Raw genomic sequence first — 21,565 nt, forward strand, 5'->3', positions numbered from 1 at the left:
TCCTTTTTTTTCTTTTTGGTTCTGCAGCATCCCGATATTTGAGCAGGAGCGGTTTCGGCTGCTCCCGGCGACTCCCGGGCCAGGAGGGGTGGCCGACTGCCAGCGCGAGATGTTCTTCCCCTGATTCCTTCTAAAAAGGGAGGGCGTAAACCGCGAGCCCAGACTTCTCCGCTGATTCAAGCCATCGGCAACAGTCCCACGGAAATGACTCGGTTACTGTAGATTTTATGCTTCTCCCTGCCCCTCCCGATCTTCCAAAGCTTTTATAAATATCTGCAGCAACCTAGAAACAAATGTAAAACTGACTTTGACAGTTTGGCAGGCAAGCGTATCATTTATGTTGCATCATGACAGCGTCCTATTTTATGCCTGGTCCAGCACGGAACGCCGCCGCCATATGTTGCTTAAACTATGGTTAAAATAACTGTGTTTTCTGCTCACATTCCTACACTATTTTTGGCAGCCGAGCCCTGTCTGAGCCAGCACAGCTGGTTTTCCTCCCCTGCCCTCTCTTTCAGATAAAAGCACCACGCTCCGTACTGCTGTTATTTGACGGACGGCTGCTGAACCCTGAGTTTATCCGCTACGAACGATGCCGCTGGCTATTTGCATAACAAGATCCACGGAGACGCGAGGATTTGGACTTCAAATGGATGCTCAGAAACACATTCCCACGGCGTTTCCTTAGCTGTCACCTACTTCCCTCTGACTCCGGCAAGGCTGGCGGGATGCAGCAGCTCTGCGGGCGTCGGGATGCGGTGGCGTGCCGGAGCCCTGGCCACGGCAGGAACTGCAGTAGCCGGTCCCAGGCTTGTCCCAATGCTCCAGCCAGCCCTTGGCCTCTGTCGAGACGGACAAACCGGACCATCTGCAGCGGCGGTTTGGAGGACACAGGCTCTTGCTTCTCAGGAACATGGCCAAGCCACCAAAAAGCAAACATTTCAGACATATATTTATTTTACCCTGTGCTTTTCCCAAGGGTTCTCTCTGCCTGAGCAGCTAATTATGTCGCAGGCGTTGCGCTTTTTAACGTTTAAACCAAGAAAGCATATGTTCGAACAGATGTTTGCCATGAAACCAAGTGGATCCCAGCTTCCCTATAGCCCCATCAGTAACGTCTGATAGAAACTATTCCCCAGCAAAGCCCCGTCCCGAGCCTCCCCCAGGGACCACGCAGGGACATGGGCAGCTGCAAGAATCGAGCTGGGGCTGTGAAGAAGGGGACCGTTGTGAAGAGGGCACCGCGGCCTCGCAGCCCCGCTGACAAACGCCCCATCACACCCCTCCGGTCCAGGAACGGGCAAGCGCAGAGGCAGGGAAGCTTCTCGTTCCTTTTGCTTTTGGAATAACGAAGGTAACGTCAATCGTAACGACAGCATTTTGCAAAGGATGCTCTAGGTAACCTGCATTTTGTACCCCCCCATCGTATTGAACCGTGGCAGCTTTCTATGCGGGGTCACCGGGTGCCGCCATGGCACCGGGAGGTAGGAGGCTGTAAGGAGATGTGCCGAGCCCGAATTACGATAGCTGGCTTGGAGGGAGAGAGCTGGTGGCACAAAGACAGCCTAAGAACCTGTATTTCTTCAGATCAGCATCATACGCCTGTACACACACATATATATGTGTGTTTGTGCACATATATGTACCATTATTATTATACTACATTATATATATCACTATACATCATACATTATTATATTATTATGTATATGCTGCTGTTTATATAATATATACACGACAATTCATACAATAGTTTATATAATGTATAAATATAGTGTATATATATTTTATATATATCTATATATATGATTTTATAAAACTTTGCATCAGGGCAGAACCAAAAAAGAGGAAAAAGGGAGGAGAGGGTCCAGCCCCAGCAAAGAGGTTGTTTCGTCAAGCACCCAAGCAGCTTCTCTACTGGCAGAAGAGAACCCAAAAGCAAAAACTCGGTTGAAAGAGAAGTGAAACAAGTGAGAAAACCACCGCAACCCAAACCTAGGCAAAACGCATTAAGTCGACAGAAAAATCTCCCCATGAAAGGAAAATCGTGGGTTTGGGGTTTGAATTTTTCTCCTTTTAATTGCCCAAAACGCAACCCGCAACAGGGAAACCAAACTCTCCTCCTGGTGCTGGACGCTGTGGGGTGCGCAGGACTCTCTGTGCATATCTGCATGTGTGACAGGGGGGCCGTTAAACACTTTTGCGCAGACCTGCTCCTCGCCTCTCCGATTGAGACCCTGCTCCTCTCACCCTCCTGAGCACCACGCGGCCGTCGCCCTCCCAGCTGCACTTCTTCCACAGCCCTGCGTGACCGTGTATCAGTTTAAAGCAGTCTCATAGGGAGCCGCTACACTTTTGGGATGGAAAGGAGAGGAGGTGATTTGCTTTGCTTCGGCTCCCGCACCCCAGGAGGCAGGAGAAGCCATCAGCTGGATTCCCAAATCCGGGAGCCTGCTCCAGGGACCCGGGGAGAGGAGGGGGCGAAACATCAATACAATTGACCGAGCATCTGGCAAGGACGTTTGTTTTGACATTCCGTAAAGATATTATGCAGATGGATCTGTTTTTCCTCTTCAGCTTTAAAACGCACTACTTAAAATCCGCTATTTGCATTTGGGGAGGTGCAGGCTCATTTACATGGAGGCTCCTTTACGGTGACCTACTTCACGCTCCCTCAACGCTGTCAGAACCGAGCAGAGGTCCCTTCGCGTAAAAGCGACAATGGAGCGCCGCAAAGCGCGCACGGCGACTCCCGAAACGCCACGTCTAAGCCCAGAGCTGGCAGAAAGAAGCACGAAATGACAATTCCGCCATCCGGCATCGCTGCCGGCAGCACAGTTTGCCGAGCCTCCTGAAATCACCATAAACTCAGAATTACAAAAAAAACCCAACCAACCCACCCCAGCATACATACGAGATGGAAAAAAAACCATTTTTTTCTTACCTTCAGTAGCTTTATTTACAGCTGTTAATGTACTCAGGACCTTGGAGAAGCGTTCTCCGGTGTACAAATCATGTGGATCAAACACCTGCGGAAGACAAATTTGGTGAGTCGGGGGCGAAAGGTCTCGCTCCAGCCACCTGAGCAGCCCAGGGAGTGGGAGACAGGGAGGACGGAGCGGCCTGCCTGTCTCCGCAGGGAAAGGGTGTTTGTTCAGGGCTGGCGAATCCCGTTTTCCTTTACAACAAGGGAATTCCCGGGGCGCCGGTGGCAGGCGGCGTGGGAAGGGCAGGGGGACCCGGCGGCACTTGGGAGAAATCAGTGCTGTCGGCAGGGAAGGGACTCCTCAAAATCACAGCGAAGGTTACTGCTTGCCTCCAGGGAAGGAAAGATTTTGCTGCTATTTTTGTTATTGAAAACACACACACACACACACATATTTTCCGCAGCAGAAGAAACAAACACACAGAATTTTCTGCTCTTGCGATACGGCATTTGCATTTTTTCACAGGAAGCCAAAACCGGTTATTTCGTGTGCAAAGACTCCCATTCTAAACAATTTCGAGCTCCTAAACCTCAACAGCAAGGACAGATATACATCGTTAGCAAGGGCTTATTTTCTCTGACTGGTAACCGGGACCTTGTACACCCAGCCCTTCCGAAATCGCCCCCAGCACAATGAGGGGGCAATTTGAGTTTCCAAAACACCGCGATCCCCTCTAACACGCGAGAAACGCCCTCCGCTTCATGCAGGCTGTACAAATCCTACCATTAACGAAGCAAAGACAAGCGACACAAAAAAGCCCCCGTTATTGGTACCACCGAGGCACCATCTGCCGGTCCTCAAAGACACGTTGTCTTGCAGATGGAGACCACAGATCCGCGAATCCAAAGAACAGGAAAGATGATTTTAAGGCTCTCCTGGCAGACACTGTCTACTTAAACACTTCTGATGGACTGGAGCGCATCCTGCTAAATAAGTACGCGAGCGTTAATTACCTTCAGGGTAGAACTGCCCTTTAAAACGGCCCTTTCTTGCTTTCCACGTATCGCTCCTTGGGTACACTTGGCATTTTGCAAATAGGAAGAGGGACAGCCCCTTCCGCAGCCCGGGATGCTCGCGGCATCTCTCCCTCCCCACACATCAGCGCAAGCCACCAAGTCCAAAAGGGGCAGCACAAAGGCTGCTCTTTGCTGAGAATATCTTTAAAAAAACTCGCCTCAGCTGCTCCATACTGGGAGAAAGGTTTTGCCCTAAAGAAATTTAATCCACACTGAGAGGGGGAACAGCCAGCCTGCTGTCATTGCAAGTATTAAAACCAGCAGCTCCGCAGCTCCGATCCCATCTACGCATTTTGGGGACGTCCCCACCTACCTGGGGCTGTTTCCACGCCGATCTACCACCCGCGCCCTCTTGGGTTTGCTCCTCTGGACCACGCGGCCCCCATCCCTTCTGCCAACTGGTGCGTGAACTAGTTTTCCTGCCCTGCGACGGCAGTCAGTGCTATCTGAGCGTCGCCTCCAGCCCTCGGCAGCGACGTGAGCGTCTCCGTGGAAAGGGAGACGGCACGGGAGAGCCCGGGCGAACGCTGACCCCGTTGGCAGCCACTGGAGGAGGCGAGGCTGCAGCAACCCGCCTTCACCCTCCCGCCACGCAGAAGGGGAAAGTAAACAGCGAGGCTGGGACGTCTGCGTGCATCTCCCTGGTGTGTCATTTTCTCAGCCATACCCTTTTCCTTCCACCTCAGCAAGTCCAGAAAAACAAGTCCTGCCTTGAATGAACGGCATCTCTCTTTTTTTTTTTTTTTTCTTTTTTTCTTTTTTTAAAGGACCAAAGCAGCAAAATACATCCCTGATCCTTCAATGCACAGAATAATGCTGTAAGCTCGGAGTCATCAGACTGAGGAAGCCCCGAGGAATGGGTGGCAGGAGGGAGATGCAAAAAAAAACCCCAAAAAACTATCACAAAAGCAAGCAATAACCTTTCAGGGCTTTTCTTCATGGCGAAATTGCCTGGAATTGCTACTGTGGAGCAACGGCTACGTGGAAAATTCTTTTGGATCAGCTACTGTAACGTAAATGTACTCCGCAGCTTGTTCCAGAATAAACTCGTCATAAAGAAAAGTCCTCATTTACAAGCTAAAAATTACTTTTCCCAGTGCAATCCATCCATAATTCCATTCTTAACTAAAAGACAAGATGCAAGGCTAGACGAAAAATAGAGGGGGGGGAAGGCTTTTTCACTCTTAGCTCATGGAAGACGCAAGTAAAACCCAAGGCTGTCATCAGAGGGTCTCCATTAAAATGCTTTTCCTCCTTCGAGAAGCAGAGACGGCGGCTCTCCGTGGGGAAGGATTCCGGCTGCTCCACCGGGCATCGCACCAGGAGAGAGAAAACCTGCACTGCTGCACCGCGGATCCTCCTCCAGAGACAGCCAGAAGGTGAGGAGAGGCCGGTGCTCTCCGGGGCAGAGACCAGACGAAGCAGCCGGCTTTTCGGGAAGGACGCCGAAATCAAAACCTTTGTGTGTATGGGGGGGGGGCATCTAGCAAGTCACCCAGCACCCAAATTCCCAGCGCCGGGATGGGAGGTAGAGAAAAGTTAGGGGAAGCCGCGTTGTGTTTTCGAGCCTGAGATGTTTTATCGGCACAAAACGCGGTTAGACAAAACCCCCGGCGAACCTCCGAGCCCAGAAACGGGGGCGATCGCGACTCTTTTCCCCCAGACCCGAGCGTGAGGGGCTGGAGCCGCGCGATCCCACGGGTGCCGGCGTTTCCCGGTGAAAACCGGGCTGCGGGAGCACGGAGAGCTTTGCCCTGGGGATAGAGACAGGGGAAGGACACCCCCCACCCCACGGTGGGGCTTTCACACCCAAATACACACACGCACAGAGCCGCAAAACGAGGGCAGCATCCAGCCCCCCGCACCCGGCGCGGGGAGGGTAACACCCCGCGGGTGTCCCCAGCCGGTCCTCGGGGGGTGTCGCCGGGCAGCTGGGGTCGCGGTGTGCGTGTCGCGGGGTGCCGGTGGGTACTCACGGTGGCGAGCGGGAGGGAGCGCAGCCCCGGGGCATGGCGGTGGTGCGGGGCGGCCGCTTGCGGCTCTGACCCGGAGCCGAATCGCGGAGCGGGGAAGGGGAAGGGAAGGGGAAAGGGAAGGGGAAGTGACAGGCGGCGCCGCCGCCGCCGCCGCCACCGCCCCCGCTCCGCCCCGCCGGCCGCTGAGGGATGGGAGGAGCGGGGAGGGCCCCCGGGGGGAGAGGGATGGAGAATGGGGAAAGGGGGGGGGAAAGGGAGAAAGTGAAGGAGGAAAGAGGGGTAAGGGGAAGCGGGAAGGAAAAAGGGCAAGGGGGAAGGAAAAAGGGAAAAGGAAAAAAGGAAAGGGGGAAGGATAAAAGGAAGAGGGAAGAAAAAAGGGGGTAGGGAAAAAAAGGGGGGAAGAAAAAAAAGGGGGGAAGGAAAAAAGGGGGGAAGGAAAAAAGGGGGGAAGGAAAAAAGGGGGGAAGGAAAAAAGGGGGGAAGGAAAAAAGGGGGGAAGGAAAAAAGGGGGGAAGGAAAAAAGGGGGGAAGGAAAAAAGGGGAAGGGGAAAGGAAGGAGAAAAAGTGAATCAGGAAAGAGGGGTAAGATGAAAGGGAAGGGGGAAAGGAAAAAAAGGAAAGAATGGAAAAAAAGAAAGGAGAATGGAAAAAAGGAAAGAAGAATGGAAAAAAGGGGAAGGAAAAAGGAAGGGGGAAGGAAAAAAGGGGGAAGGGGAATGGAAGGAGAAAAAGTGAATCAGGAAAGAGGGGTGAGATGAAAGGCAAGGGAAGGGGAAAGGGGAAAAAAGGAAAGGGGAAATGAAAAAAGGAAGGGGGAAGGAAAATAAAAAGGGGGAAGGAAAATAAAAAGGGGGAAGGAAAATAAAAAGGGGGAAGGAAAATAAAAAGGGGGAAGGAGAATAAAAAGGGGGAAGGAGAAAGAATGGGGAAAGGGAAGAGGGAAGGGAAGGAGAAAAAGTGAATCAGAAAAGAGGGGTAAGATGAAAGGGAAGGGAAGGGGGAAAGGAAAAAAGGAAAGGGGGAAGGGGAAAGGATGGGGAAAGGAAAAAAGAGGAAAGGAAAAAGGACAGGGAAGGGAAAAGGGATGGGGAGGAAGAAAGGATAGGGAAAGGGAAAAAGGAAGGGGGAAGGGAAGAGGGAAGGGACAGAGAAAAAGTGAATCAAGAAAGAGGGGTAAGGTGAAAGTGAAGGGGGAAAGGAAAAAAATGAAAGAAAAGAAATGAAAGGAAAAAGAAAGGGAAAGGAAAAAGAACAGGAAAAAATATAGGACAAATGAGGGGGAAAAGGTAGGAAAAGAAAGGAAAATCCAGGCTGTTGAAGTGGTAATTGCAGCGTTTCTGCAGCACTGAAGAGAAAGGCTGCAGAAGGGCCTGCAGCTGAGGCACAGTTGGGTGGAGGCAGTGGATTCTCAGAGACGGCATGTCCCCGCCATGGCCAGCACGGCGCCGCTGCTGCCTGTGCCCATCTGTTCGGGGAACACTCTGCTGCGGGGAGCGCAGAAACCCACGGACACCTCGGCGCAACAGCAGGCTGCAGTCTGGAAAGGGAAGGAAGCACGGCACTGGCACCCAGGGTGACACCCGGCTGTAGGTCCCGGCCCCACACAGGGACACAGGGGTGTCAGAGACCCCCACACCTGGGACACTGGGTCACTCTGAATGCAGACGTGACCGTTCACTAGTGCCTGCACTGGTCAGTGCTGGGCTGGGGCTTCCACTTTTGACATGACCCAGCAAGGAAACCAGGAGAGAAGCCAACGTGTGCTTTGGGAGCACATGGATGGGGAGCCAAGGGGGTGATGATTTTTCATTTGCCTTCAAGACCTCCATCCAAGTACAAACAGATCGGTGAAGGCCACAAACACCTCCAACTGCAGAAAGGGCTTCAGTTCTGCCCACGATGGCAACGGCACGCTGCGTGCTCTAGGATCCTTCTGGACAGTCAGGTTTAATCCAGCTATTGATGTATCTTGCAGATACCATTCTTAGTTCACAAAATTCATCCCCTTGCCAGAAGTTTTGTGGTCACATTAGCAATAAAATGCTGCTGCTGAATGAAAGTCTTGTGCTTCTTCAGCAGTAAATGATGCTCAGCTATCGAGCTGCTGTTGCTACATGCACAGTGGTGTCAACAGTAAAAGCAAAGACTAACAAGCTAGGCCAGGAGCTTTTTACCAGTTTTTTCTTGTTACTCATGACCATACAATCATAGAATGTGTTGGGTTGGAAGGGACCTCTAAAGGCCATCTAGTCCAACCCCCCTGCAGTCAGCAGGGACATCTTCAACTAGATCAGGTTGCTCACAGCCTCATCCAGCCTGGCCTTGAATGTCTCCAGGGATGGGGCCTCCACCACCTCTCTGGGCAACCTGGGCCAGTGTCTCACCACCGTCATTGGAAAGAACTTCTTCCTAATGTCTCATCTGAACCCACCCTGCTCTAGTTTAAAACCATTGCCCCTCGTCCTATCGCTACATGCCCTTGCCAACAGCCCCTCCCCAGCTTTCCTGTAGGCCCCCTTCAGGGACTGGAAGGGGCTCTAAGGTCTCCCCGGACCCTTCTCTTCTCCAGGCTGAACCCCCCCAACTCTCTCAACCTGTCCTCGCAGCAGAGGGGCTCCAGCCCTCCCAGCATCTCTGTGGCCTCCTCTGGCCCTGCTCCAACAGGTCCATGTCCTTCTTGTGGTGAGGGCTCCAGAGCTGGACACAGTACTCCAGGTGGGGTCTCACCAGAGCAGAGTAGAAGGGCAAAATCCCCTCTCTGGATCTGCTGGCCACGCTTCTTTTGATGCAGCCCAGGATGCGACTGGTCTTCTGGGCTACAAGCGCACACTGTTGGCTCATGTCCAGCTTTTCACCCACCAGTACTCCCAAGTCCTTTTCTGCAGGCCTGCTCTCTATCATGTCATCTTTTCCCCGTATCTTCTAAACTAGACTCTACCTGATCACCAGGCCTGAACTTCTTTGCCTTCCGCTTTCCACCTCAGCCCTCTTGCCACTGCCTCACCGGTCCTCACTCACTGGTCCAGATCTTGGGTCACACAGGCAGCTCAGAGCTTGTAGCTGCAGCATAAATGAAGCACAGTCAGGTCATCTGCACCGTTCCTCAGTCCAAACCACCAAAGAACCACCCCCAAGGACAGTTCAGCTCCGAAGAGGTGCCCACGTCCTCTGCCCAATCCTCTGTCTCAGCAGAGCTGGGCTCACAGATGTTCTTATGACTTGGGTAAAATTATAGCGCTGAAAAGCAGTCAGAAAATTTCAGACACAGTCTTATTGTTTCACCTAATGACAGCACTTGACTAGTTAGAAGGAGGTGTTTATTCTCCTGCTTGCCTTCTTTTTTTAGGACTAACGCATTCGAAGCAGCAAATCTTTGCAGGCTTCAGTCCTGGGCTGAAGCTAAGGAAGAGTTTGGGTATTTATACCCTGCAACGAGATGGACTCCTCCAGCTCAAACTTAGCCTGTAGAGCTGCTGCAATTAACGGAGCCACCTCAAAGCAGGAAGGTCACGGAGTGTCCTTCTCCCTCCCTTCCAGTATGTCCAAATCTTTCACTGTTCCCGTTAGAGGGAAGAAGGTGCCGTTTGCCTTGCTGTGTCTTTCTTCCACTTCCTAAGACTGAGTTACCAGGACAACAAAGAAGGGTGGGAGGGAAGCGTGTACGTGCAGCTCTGCAGGAGTAACCTCTTCACATGCTCTTCCTGCTGGAAGAGATCGGGAAGGAGCGCCCGCTCAGTGGAAAGTGGGACCTGGGTTTCAGCCCAATGCTGTTGGAAACCCTGCCTTCCACAGCGACCACCTGCCCTGCACGCTAGCAACGCTCAGGGATGTACTCAGCTCCTGCTGCGCAAACCTCTGCTGCAGAAACAAGAACCAAGTTAGAGCACAGTATGAGGGTGGCCACTGCCTTGGCAAAGCACAAGGAAGCCATGGGATGTTGGGACGGGATGCTGGGACGGGATGTTTAATGTCACGTGTGAAGTTTGTCACGCTTGAGTTCCCAGGACGAGGCCTTTCGTACAAGTGAGTATCCAGAGTAGAAGTCGTGAGCTCTGAATTTCCTCAGAACATCCTCTTTTGCTCACATCTGCAACAGGAACAGAATCTCTGACCTTAACACGCACTCGTCGGTCGCAAGACAGGAGAAGTGGCTCAGAGGCAGTCCCAGGCTACTTCTGCATGTTAAGGAACAAGAGTTTCTCTGTGGCACTTGGAGGAGGGCAGAATTTGACAGAAGCACTAGGGTTTTATTGTCAAATCCAAAGTGTGAGCAAGCAGCAGGATGGCCATCAGGGGATCCAAACTGATTAAGCCAAGAGCTTTCCTCACGCCACCCCTTTCTCAAGCCAGCATGCTGGAGCAGAGCACATTTGCTACCCTATGCTCATCTTCCTTAGACCAAGACCAGGTCACTGCAACGTCACTGCCGACGGATCTTGGAACCAGAAAGTTCCCTGCCTGTTCTGATGCTCCAAACATGCTTTTGGAGTAAACGTGCTGCAGAGAAACCCCCTCTGAAGGGCAGTGGCCCTTCCCAAGGCAAACCAAGCACCAGACATGAGGGAGGACCACCTCTAGGTAGGCTTCTTTGAGTCTCGTTGCCAAGAGGGTCCGAACAGGGCAGCATTGAGAAGGAACAGACGGCAGAGGGTTTTCATGTCTCCTCTGGCTTTGCCTTCAGAGCGCTTGGAAAAGCTGGGAATAGGGGAGGTGAAGAGCCAGGGGGAAGCATGAGCACTCTGACTTGGGTCATGCCTTGGCCACCATCTCAGCTGTCCTACCTTGGGCGTTCCTCTGCCCGAGCCTAAAGAGAGGAGCCAGGAAGAAGCAAAATTCCTGTCTTTATTTGGCGTTGTAATATGACTTAATAATTTGGAAAAAAAAAATCATTTTTGGAATGATCATGATTGGAAAAATCATTTAGAAAAAGAAATCATTTTCATTTCACTGCAAAATTTAAACTCGAGCTTGAGAGATTCGAGCTTTTATTCAGCTTTTGAGGTCTCCTTTCACAGCAACCAAGACGAGAGCAACCACACAAGCACCAGGGGAGTTACTGGAGGATCAGAATACATCAAAGATTAAGTGGGTTATAAATTAGAAGAAAAAAAGGAGTCAGAAACCTTTTCTTAAATTAAAACCAAGGAAGAAAAGGGCCAGGGAGGATCGGAGCAACATGTAGAGCTGGGCACACACATTGTCGCTAGTTCCTATCATCTGAAAATCGTGGAGTCCGACTGCAATATTGCAGAACTGGCTTCCAAAACTGTGAGATGTTAAAGCACAACCATTGACTGTTCCCTTGTCCCTTCTTTTAGCTGTTTAAGACTCCTATTTTTTAATATTTTCCACCACAACCACTATGATTTAGTTTTCAAATAGAAACTCTCTGAAAAACGGAGGGAATCACATGGTCAGCACAAGCGATGTCTGATCCGATAGGCCTTCAGTGAGTCTATATATATCTGCTCTGAAAAGCGGGCTGCGGCAGCAGGCTCCGAGAAACGCATTCCTGGGAAACAACGGGCTAGAGAAACAGCTCTGGAACGAGCAGATTTTCCTGCTGGTTAGCTAAAGAGCTCCGAGGAGAAGAAAGGCTCTTTCGTTTGTTTAGACCTTCAAAGGAAAAGCGCAGGAGCAGAGCTACCACGGGTTGGACTTCCCTCAGCGCGGTGCATGAATATTCTCTGTAATGCCCAAGGATGCCCTTGGGTGCTGTGTAATGCCCAATGTCCCCGTTTCTGGCAGAATTTGTCTTCAGAATATGTATTTTTTTCACCATGTCGATCATATTTCAAACGAGAGTGATGGCTCTTACTCACAGGTTTCTTTTTTCCTGTGATACGGAAGTCTTTACATTTAAAATCCATATGCACTCTAGTAAAAAATCTGAAGGCAAAAATTAGCTGAACTCTTAAGGGATTCATTTAGACTCTGATCTTGCAAATCTGAGCTATGCTAAAGCATATGCTAAAACATCTTATCTGTGATAAGAACCAGCACATAGATAGGATCAGGAATAGCCACTGAAAAGGTGTCTTTTGTCATCATTAGGAGTATTTTTATGTGCAAGGATCAATTTAATATTACGTGTTTGGCAGAATGTCACGCAACAGTTGCGAGGGGATGAAAAACACTGCAGCATTAAGAATATTTCAGCTTCATAGTAAAGCAAGCTAAAACCTGCAATCCCTGCTAATAATTAAAAAAATATGTGAACGGGTCCATGCTGCTTGACTCCGTTTAGACGGACCTCCTGCCACTGCTGCACACACTTCTGCCCGGGGCTCGTCTCAGAAGGAGATAAGGAATCTGTTAAGCTCACAGTCAATACATTCCCGTTTCCAAACTCTCCAGACAGAACACCGAATTACCCAGGCTCTCATTTATGTTCATACAAAACACGAGGGACTTCGTCCCTCTGGTATCTGGCTGCCTTTTGGAAGGCTGATTTCAAAAGCAATGTTACAATGATGAGAGAAAGGACGCGAGTTGACTTACCTCCACTTTAAGGGGTGCACAGCCTTTCAGGAACTCTTGAATATTACCGATGCAATCGGCTTCATTTTTAGGTTCCAGGCAATACTAAAGAAAGAAAATCCACTGAGCTCATTGCACTACCTTCCGTATAGCCTCTATTCAGAAGGCCTGCATGAATATTGACATGTGCGTTTTATACTGAATTAGGGAAGCTTCTTACGGGGGCGGATGGGGGCGGCAGGCAAGCTGTTGAAGCAGGAAGAGCGAGCCAGTGGAGGAAGTGATGCACACAGCGCCATGGTCGGCATCTCCTTCTGAATGTCAACATATGACACTGCCCTCCGGGACAGTGGGAAACCCATGACCTTTAAGAACACGCTTGCCCCCAACCATCACACAGAAGGAAGAGATAAGGAGCTAGCAAAAGTGATTTTTGCATAATAAAGGCTCCTTGTTCTCCAGGGTAGAGAACGCGTTTGTGGTTTTGTTTTTTTTTAATTAAACCGCCTCTCTTCTGTGTTGCCATTTCCTATCTCTCCTTGGACTCCTTCCCTTTTTTTCTCCTGCAGTTACTTATCGCACTTTTGGGCTGTCTGAATATCTGCCTCGCAAAACTGTAACGGGAGGCACTCGCATGGCTGAAACGGCTTCAGTACCAGCGGATCTGCTGGCCTTGGGGCAGTTCAAGACGGCAGGGATGCAAGGTTTACCCTTTATTCGTAACCTCACCTGCCTTTCTAGTGTGTTTCCTGACTAAGAAAGCATTTTACAGCAAGAGTTCTGTAAGAGTGAATATATTTACAGCCGTAATTAATGATATTTACGTAAATACAGCCCAACTGCATATCCTTCTATTCAAAAACCAAGATACTTTCATTTCTGGTAGGCCTGGTATTTCCTGCCACTGCATGAACACGCGTAACTCACCCAACTGCAACCTTTCAGGGCTTTTCTGGATGTAGAGACAAAATCGAAGAACTAAAGCTACAATCGTACTTTGCCCTCAGTTAGATACAACCAGTAACCGAAGTGCGAAACATTCCACCCCTGAACACTCATCCTTGCTCATCGTACCAAAGAAAACCATACCTCAAACCAACCAGGGCAGTATTCAGCAAAATACATCTTAACGAGTTACCTTCTCTGCAGATCCCGGAAGAAGCCGATTAATGAGTTTACAAAGCACCGTTCCATCTCTCAGAGAAGCTTTCAGGAACTCCTCCGGATCATCTACGATTTTCTTAGGGGAATTTAAAACTCCTAATGAAATAAGCCACGTTACAATTTGCTCTTCGGGATTCATCGCGGCGAGTTCTGCCGCCAGCGCAGTTCTGTGCAGCAGCTTGCTGGAACCCACATCCGTGATTACATCTTCCTGCCTCTGCTGCTGCGGAGCTCAACTGTGAAACTACTTTTTTTTTTTTCTTTGCTCGGCACAGAAACTCACCAAATCTTAAGAACCAGAAGTTCTGTTACTCTAAGGGAAGAAACTTTTTTTAATAAAAGTTTCTAGCACTCCACTTTAAGAGATGGTGAAAGCAGACCTTTAACTACATGTTTTCAACGTTATTGAAAATAGAAATAGTTTATGTGAATAGCTATTCCACCAACAATATCTTACCTCCCTTTTTCAACTGTTTTATAGAAGTACACAATCCAAAATGGATTTTTGGGAGATTATAATCTCTGAAAACAAACATCCTGTGTAACTTTGGAAAGTTCATAAATTTAAGTCATCCAAAGCTGATAACGAAACTGCCCAACTACTTCATTTGTCCTATAAAAATGTCCTTTTCCACCAGCTCTTCAGGATCCACTGTATGAAGACGTAGTAGTTATTAATTTTTCACCCTGCTCTGGGACAGTATTATCCATTGCTATTAGTCGTATTAATTTAGAAAGCTCCAGTCACCTTGCAAATTTTCTTATCCTTTCCAGTTTCCTTTGCCCATAACAGATGGAAACCAAAGCAATTTTCTCAGTTGACGACACCCAAGTTTAACTAGAGATCATGGACTGAAGCAGTAAAATAAGAACAGATTACCCTAGAGACCAGGATTTCTCAGTGACAATATTCTGAGCCAATTCCTAACCCTGGTACTTGATGCAATTGTTTCCAAGACATCAGTGCTCTCAAACTACTTTGGCTACTTAAAAGGGTAGGGAGAAACAGAACAGCAAAAGGAATAATTACAAACAATAAATATGCATGGGTTTGTGTCTGCACTTTCCACATCTTATGGTTGGTAGTAGGACCGACGTAAGGACCATTTCTAACAGCCACCAGTAAGAAATCAGAATTGCCCTTTCAGGGTTAGACAGGCTTTTGACCTTTACGAGGACACAGGGATGAGCTCCAGTCCTCTGCTGTGTGGAAATACTAGCAACACAGCGCTGCAGCCAGTGCGAACAGCAACACTGGCTGAAGCCAAATCACAAAACTCCCTGCCATCTGGTGAAATACATCTACAACTACCCATATGTGTGCAAAACATGTCAAATTCATGACTAATTACAAGAACTTTAGTGTTTTTTTTTCCTTTTTCCAGTTCTCATGAGCACTACTATTTTGTAGAAGCGAGTACTTGCAGTCTCCGCTTTCGTAGCTTGCTTTTTCTTTTTCCAAATCTGTAGTAGGCAAGGCCATTGGTAATGCTCATTCATCTACTGGGAACAATCGTTTGTATATGGCAGACATCCACTGCAGCCAGCTCATCAGAACATACCCGTTTCTGATGCAAAGAGCAAGAGAAGTATTTCAACATCAGGAAAATTGCATGCTACCAGATTCATTAAATACTCAGTGTTACGAACCTGAACACCAAAGAGTACTTCATCCACTCCCTCCTCTAAAGCAAACTTAATTTTGTGCAGACAGGCAGGTTTAGTTTCACCACTATTTCACAGGCAGCTGTTGCACCCAAGCACATGGTAACGGTTGCAACTACAATTAAATAAAAATACTTCCCACATCTTCAACAGTTACCAACTGCTTGAAAGACTGACCTAGAGACAAATGCATATTCAGAAAGCCCCCAAAATTAAGGGATTTCTCATCAGCCACCTCCAGGCCATCTTTCAGAAGAACATCAGGACCCACCTAGAAATGTTGCAGCTTGTTCACCCACCCCCACAGTAAAATGAATTCTGGGGCAGAAGCCAGGGTATGAAGGTACAGCCACCAAGCCAGGAAGTTTCTGGTCTGGTCTCTGGAAAACTCTGGTTATTTGCTGACAGTGACAAATCAAATGAATTATCAGTCATCTCTTGCACAGTCAATCTCCACCCCCAACTTACAAATACACTTTTATTTACAGTCTGATTTACATCAATAATTTAATCCAGTAGTTTAAAAAAAAAAAAAAAAGAAAAAAGGGGTGGTGGTGGTAGTCTATACCCAATTAACAAAGGACTCCGATACATCAGAACCAGCATGGTAACAGGAGCAAGTGAAGAACAGCATTCAGGTAACATTCTAGAGTAATTGTTTTCAAAATACTTTTCTCACTCACTTTTATGTAACTTGCTCTTTTTCCAGCATAGAGGGAAAACACCCAATACAAAGAGCAACTCTGCAGCATTTTTCTGCTGCTGAATCTACCGATGCTTTAAACTACTGACTTTCAGTGATGAAGTCTGAGTCCATGCATGAGCTAACACAAATTATTTAAGTTATTTAGCATTTTAGGCAGGTAACCATCTTTTTTGATATGATAGCTCGCATCATGGCATTACATTTTAGTTAGGATGAGTTGGTTTAGCCTAAACAGCAGTACCCAGACTGTAAGATACTGCTTAAAAATGAGTCTCTTAATCTTCCAGCATATTATTCTTTCTTGCACACCATACACTGAGACCACTTTGTAACAATAAACCTCCATCAGTATGTAACACTAGTTATCTTTTCTACCATGCCAGGTGGCACTGAGTAACAGGTTTTTTAATTTAAAAAAAAACCCAAAACCCGGAATGCTTTTGTTTAACAGGAAATTTATTGGCTCTGGGAATACTGCAATTCTACCCATCTGCTACATACAGGCAGACTCACTCCTAGAATCTGCAGTCCACAACTGAAGACTGAAGTGATATTCTTACTCCCAAACCCAAAGCTTGTTTGAAACCCCTCATTATAAACTGTTAGTTGTTTAAATGACATCATTTTATGTCTACCACAGAATAAGCCAATATAAACTTTATTAGCCATGACTGTTTTCAGTCAATTAGAAGTTGTTTTCTACATGAAATACTGGTGCCCAAGGACTTCTCTCTTATACATTGGCTCATCAACACATATGTAAGCTAAAAATGCACCAAAACCAAGACAAAGTTTTGGGGAAAGCATCTGGTTGCAAGAGATGCTGGTCTGGTCTGGAGTTTTGCGAGAAGCTAGTACATACAAGAACACTAATTATTCTGGGGATTTATCACTAATACTGTCTCAGTACATCAACACTTCCTTCCTCTCGTCCAGAAGGCCTGGACAATTATAAAACTGTTGATGTAAGAATATAGTAAAACTCTTCACGGCTTCTTGGTGAAAAAGAATTTGTGACAATTTAGTCCTCTGTATTTTAGAGGAGTAAACTCACTTCTATGTAACTTGCTCTTTTTTTCACATAAACAGAAAGCACCCTCTGTAAAGGGCAATCCTGGAATATTTTTCTGCTGCAGAATCTACTGATGCACTCAAAAAAAAGGCTCACTCCTGACTCTTGGAAGATGTTAGCTATGGCAGACAGCAACTGACTTTCACCTGAGAATTTTTTTTTTATATCCAAGAGATTAGTAGTGCTCCTTTCAAAGACCAATTCCTGAATGGTAACACAACCCTCTGAAACAAACAGTGTGTAACACCACACTCAAAAGCCAAGTTTTATCAGTTGCAGTTTGTTATCCTTTGATTTTCCAACGCATATCCACTGCTGCACTGCCGCCTCTGTCACCATAACTGAAAAAAGGAAATGCAAGTTAGCACACTCTCAGAAACCAAAACACAAAAAAGCTAAATCATATTTGATTGTTTTTATATACACAATGCATACATTTGTGTTATACTCAATTTGTCACAACAGCATGAAAATACATCAATAGCTAACCACAACAATCAAAACCATCCGAGGACTCCTTACGTTAATGCACACTTCTTGTACAACATTGTCTCCAGAGCAAGTACTAAATAAATCCCTCTAATTCCTGCGTGTATGCCCCTCCAAACTCTGCCTGCCACAAAACCCCACTAGCTCTTGACCATCTCAGCACGATACACAGGAATCCTATAATAAACTGGTATACACACTGGTACTAATCTGTAAATAATGATCCGCTATGAATTAAATAAAACTTGCGACCAAGAAAAGGTGAACAGCTTGCTCAATTAGTATAATTACATCCTTGTTTTTTTACAAAATTAGTATTACCTGTCCTGCCACGTAGTCAGTTAAGTTCTATGTACTGCTCCCTGAACTAACTTTGGCACCATGCCTGTTAAGAATTTAGAAATGTTTATAAGCTGCAGAGTAGGCTGAAGAAGCGTGCCTTTAATATCTTTATTAATTACAACATGGCCCGCTACCACCAGTAAGTGACAAAACACATCTAGTGAATGGAGAAAAAAAGCACTTAATTTTTCCGAAAGAGAGAAGCTTTTTCACTTCCCAGGAGTAATTAACCTTCAGCTTCCCAGCTAATACAGAGAATTAAAGCTAACACAGCACACGTATAAAAAAGTTGAACACATTCTGACGACACTTACATGATGATGTGGCAAAACCTTTTAAAGTTGCCTACTAAAGACAGTATTCCATCTCTTTATTAGAGAATTCATGATGTGTATGTATCAGCCTCAAACTGCAAATTTAAAAAATTACTCTTGCTAAATTTTTGCAGGTTGGTGGGGGAGCAAAGGAGAAGAGCTTACTTCTAGACATATTTCCCTAACCCACTTACTTTGGTACCATACTACTGACACCAGTGATTTTTTAAATGAAAAGTGATTTTTGAATGAAAACAGGTTAGTTTTTTTATCTTTAAAAAGATGCCTACAGTTCAAATGGTGTCCTTTCCAGGAGGATTTGTGATTTAAATATTTCAACAGCCACACTTAGATAAGTGTGACTTATACTTCAACAATCACATGAAGATAAGGAAAACAACACTTTTTTTGTTGGTGGAAATTTTATCAAGTGACAGAAAAATAAGAAGATGGTCAGACAGCATCTTTTATTTTATGTAACTATATGCATATATAACTTGGAACAGAAAATACCCATAATCATTCTGTATTTGATCTGAAACACAATCCATCACCCTGAAATAAAAGCGTATGTTTTCTTTTTTACCAAGGTAACACAAGCAATTTATCAGCAGTATTTACAAAATATTACTGCATATTCTGACAAACGCATTGCACCAGTATTTAGTTGGTGTTGCTGAGACTCTAAAAAGAGTAACTAAGCCAACTGAGATTACAAACATCAGACAGTATGCAACAGAGCCTGTCCTTCACACAAAATGGAACTTCTCTGAAATCGGTGACCATGTGTTAGACGAAAAACACTGTACCAACCACAGTTTTTTCTTTTCACCACTTCGAAGTTGTTTCTTAAAAGCAATATTTGAAACTAACAGCAAAATATGTTCTCACATTTAGAGTACTTTGAAAACTAATCAAAAAGTTACATAAAAAGTACACGCGCTCCTTACACGCTTACTTCCCCTAAAAAAGGGATGTATCCTTATCCTTCACTATAGACTAGATTTTAACAGATTTTGTACACGTTAAAAGTTATTCCTTTTTTTTTTAATAACAATTATTTAGTAGAAGTTTTCCAAAAAGCTGTATTAGTATGACAGCCACACCACTTTTTTTTTTCTCTGAGTTATCAGAGAAAGAGAAGACGCAATCACTCTTCCACATAAAGTCTGAAGACAGTTGCTCCTACATCTACTTGAAAAATTGTTTTAACAGGGTAGGCTTCAAAGTCATGAAACACAGCAGACCTACGTCTTAAACCCTTCTAGAGATGCCTGGAAGTCTGCAATTTAATCCAAGGACTTCCACAGAGATTAATTACTAATCAAAGACTATATTCTGTATAACCACTAAATTGCATGTTCTGGACATTTAACAAGACTGATTAAAATGTATATACTGACATTTATTATTGCAATTCAGATTTTTATGGTCTGGTCTTATGAAGATTCCTAAACCAAGTACTCTCTACAGCGTGATTTAAAGCGCATTTTTAATCCTATTTTATGTTCAACCATACTCAAATTGGACCAATTTCTGCAGATGAGAAGTCTCTCTCTGCCATTCCTAACTTGGTAGGCTTAAAAGACCTATTTGAACCTCCTCCTCCAAAATTCAAACAGAAACTTGAAAATATTATTTGGCCACCAAGAAAGTCCATCCAAATCTATAAACAGAACAACCACAAATCTTCCTTCCAGATACTACACGAGTATAATATTTACCTTACGTATTGGTACAGGCACCACTCATCTCTGCCATTAACACAGATGAACCAGCATTACTTCACGGGCATCTTCTAGAAGTTATCACCCTGCAATCAAGAGAAGATACAACAAATTGAGAAAAGTACATTTTACAGACTAAGTCAAACTATAGTCCTTCCCCCCCATTTAAAAAAAAGTCACAAGCTTGGATTTGCAGATTATTCTGTTGCAAGTTTTACTACTTCTCTTTTAAGTGGTGGAGGATTCACTGGCTTGGAATGGACTGGAATGGCTTAGTGACAGGTTGCATGGCTTATGGATTCTCATTCCTTTTCAATGGTGCACTGCCATGTTAAATCCATAAGTTGAACGACAAAATTTACTGAGGACTAAACAGTAGTACAAAGCTTTTGGGTTTGTGATTTTTTTTTTTTAGTTGGAGGTCTTCAGGTCTACTATATTCAAGAGCATCTTTTGAACTTCATGGCTTTACCTGAGTCATAAGAACTTGCCACAGGTTCTGCCACACGTACCAGATATCCCTGTTAACGCAGTGTCAAACTAAACAGAGTCAGGCATCCAACTAAACGTCAAGTTTGCAATGGCTTGCTTCAAACTCCCAATTGCCGAGCTGCTATTTGTCAATCTAAACCAATTCCTGATTTGACAAGGCTTTAATTTCATTAAAATATAGGATATGCAGCCTTTTAAAGCATCTTCACTGGAAGATACTGGGCACAAAATACCCCCTCCCAACCCTACTTTGCAATATTCTGTCTACAGTGAGCTGCATTGTCTTTAGTTTCAAAATTGGTGACATAAATTGCTTTTATCCAAGAAGAAATGTTGAATTTGGAGAACTTCTAATGTATTGAAGCATTTCCTTTTTTTTTTTTTTTTAAAAAGTCTAGACAGCACTTCCATTACCATGACGTGCAGCTTGTCTTACTGTACTAGCAGAAGGTAACTTGGTTCAATTTTGACTTAGACTGAAAAACTAGTTTGCTTTGCTTACCATCTTTGCTGTTTCACAGGCATTTGATGCTTTAAATCAGCTGTGGAATGCTGAAAGATTCACTTGTTTATATGAAGCCATAAGCCTTTGAGAAGTTGGAGAGAAAGACGACTTTGCTTATCTTATTTTCTCCTTTGGAATCAAAGATGTTCCTTTAAAAGTGAAACACTACAGAGTTGCAAAAATTTGAAACAGTATGAGTAAGCATCGTTTTGCAGCTTCTTTGATGGAATTGGTCAATTTTTTTTTTATTTTTACAGTATTCTGTAGCTGACTTACACGTACATGATTTATTTGGAGAGGAGATCTTTTCAAACTCCCCATTAATCAGTAGGAAGGCAGAAAATAGTATTATCCACTTGCTCTTTCAGGTTAAGTGAATGATATCCTCTATTTTTCTTTACACATGGATCAGAAGACATTTTGTACTGGGAACACTGTGACTTCAAACTCTAGGCAAAACTGAACTTTGTGTGGAATATCCCCACCACCCTCCAAATCACAAGCAATATGTTGTTTAAGAATGAGATGCTGAACATGTAGAACAATCCATCTCCATGTTAGATGGCTGGATGTTGTGTGGAAGATCTTAAGAACTGCTTGTTCCATTCATGAGGAAAATCAGATGGGAAG

General features: G+C 45.7%; 1 protein-coding gene across 7 annotated transcripts in view; it reads right to left on the minus strand.

The window, feature by feature from the left end:
* The window catches only part of ARHGEF6 (Rac/Cdc42 guanine nucleotide exchange factor 6), a 44,517-nt gene extending 30,674 nt beyond the window's left edge, over positions 1–13,843 (minus strand). For 2 of the 7 annotated variants that reach the window (XM_074600370.1, XM_074600368.1), the window contains exons 1-3: positions 13,598–13,843; positions 12,481–12,564; positions 2,945–3,029 (exon numbers count right to left, since the gene is read on the minus strand). In XM_074600370.1, coding sequence (XP_074456471.1) covers positions 2,945–3,029; positions 12,481–12,564; positions 13,598–13,762 — 334 coding nt within the window. In that variant the 5' untranslated portion in view covers positions 13,763–13,843. Of the gene's footprint in view, positions 1–2,944; positions 3,030–3,940; positions 4,272–4,316; positions 4,652–5,979; positions 6,152–12,480; positions 12,565–13,597 lie in introns of those variants that run through there. The other 5 variants (XM_074600378.1, XM_074600374.1, XM_074600371.1 and 2 more) reach the window with 5 other exon arrangements.
* Between the last annotated feature and the right edge of the window lie 7,722 nt (positions 13,844–21,565).

This window comes from Larus michahellis, chromosome 9, assembly GCF_964199755.1.
Source record: "Larus michahellis chromosome 9, bLarMic1.1, whole genome shotgun sequence".
In the NCBI taxonomy this organism is placed as follows: Eukaryota; Metazoa; Chordata; class Aves; order Charadriiformes; family Laridae; genus Larus; species Larus michahellis.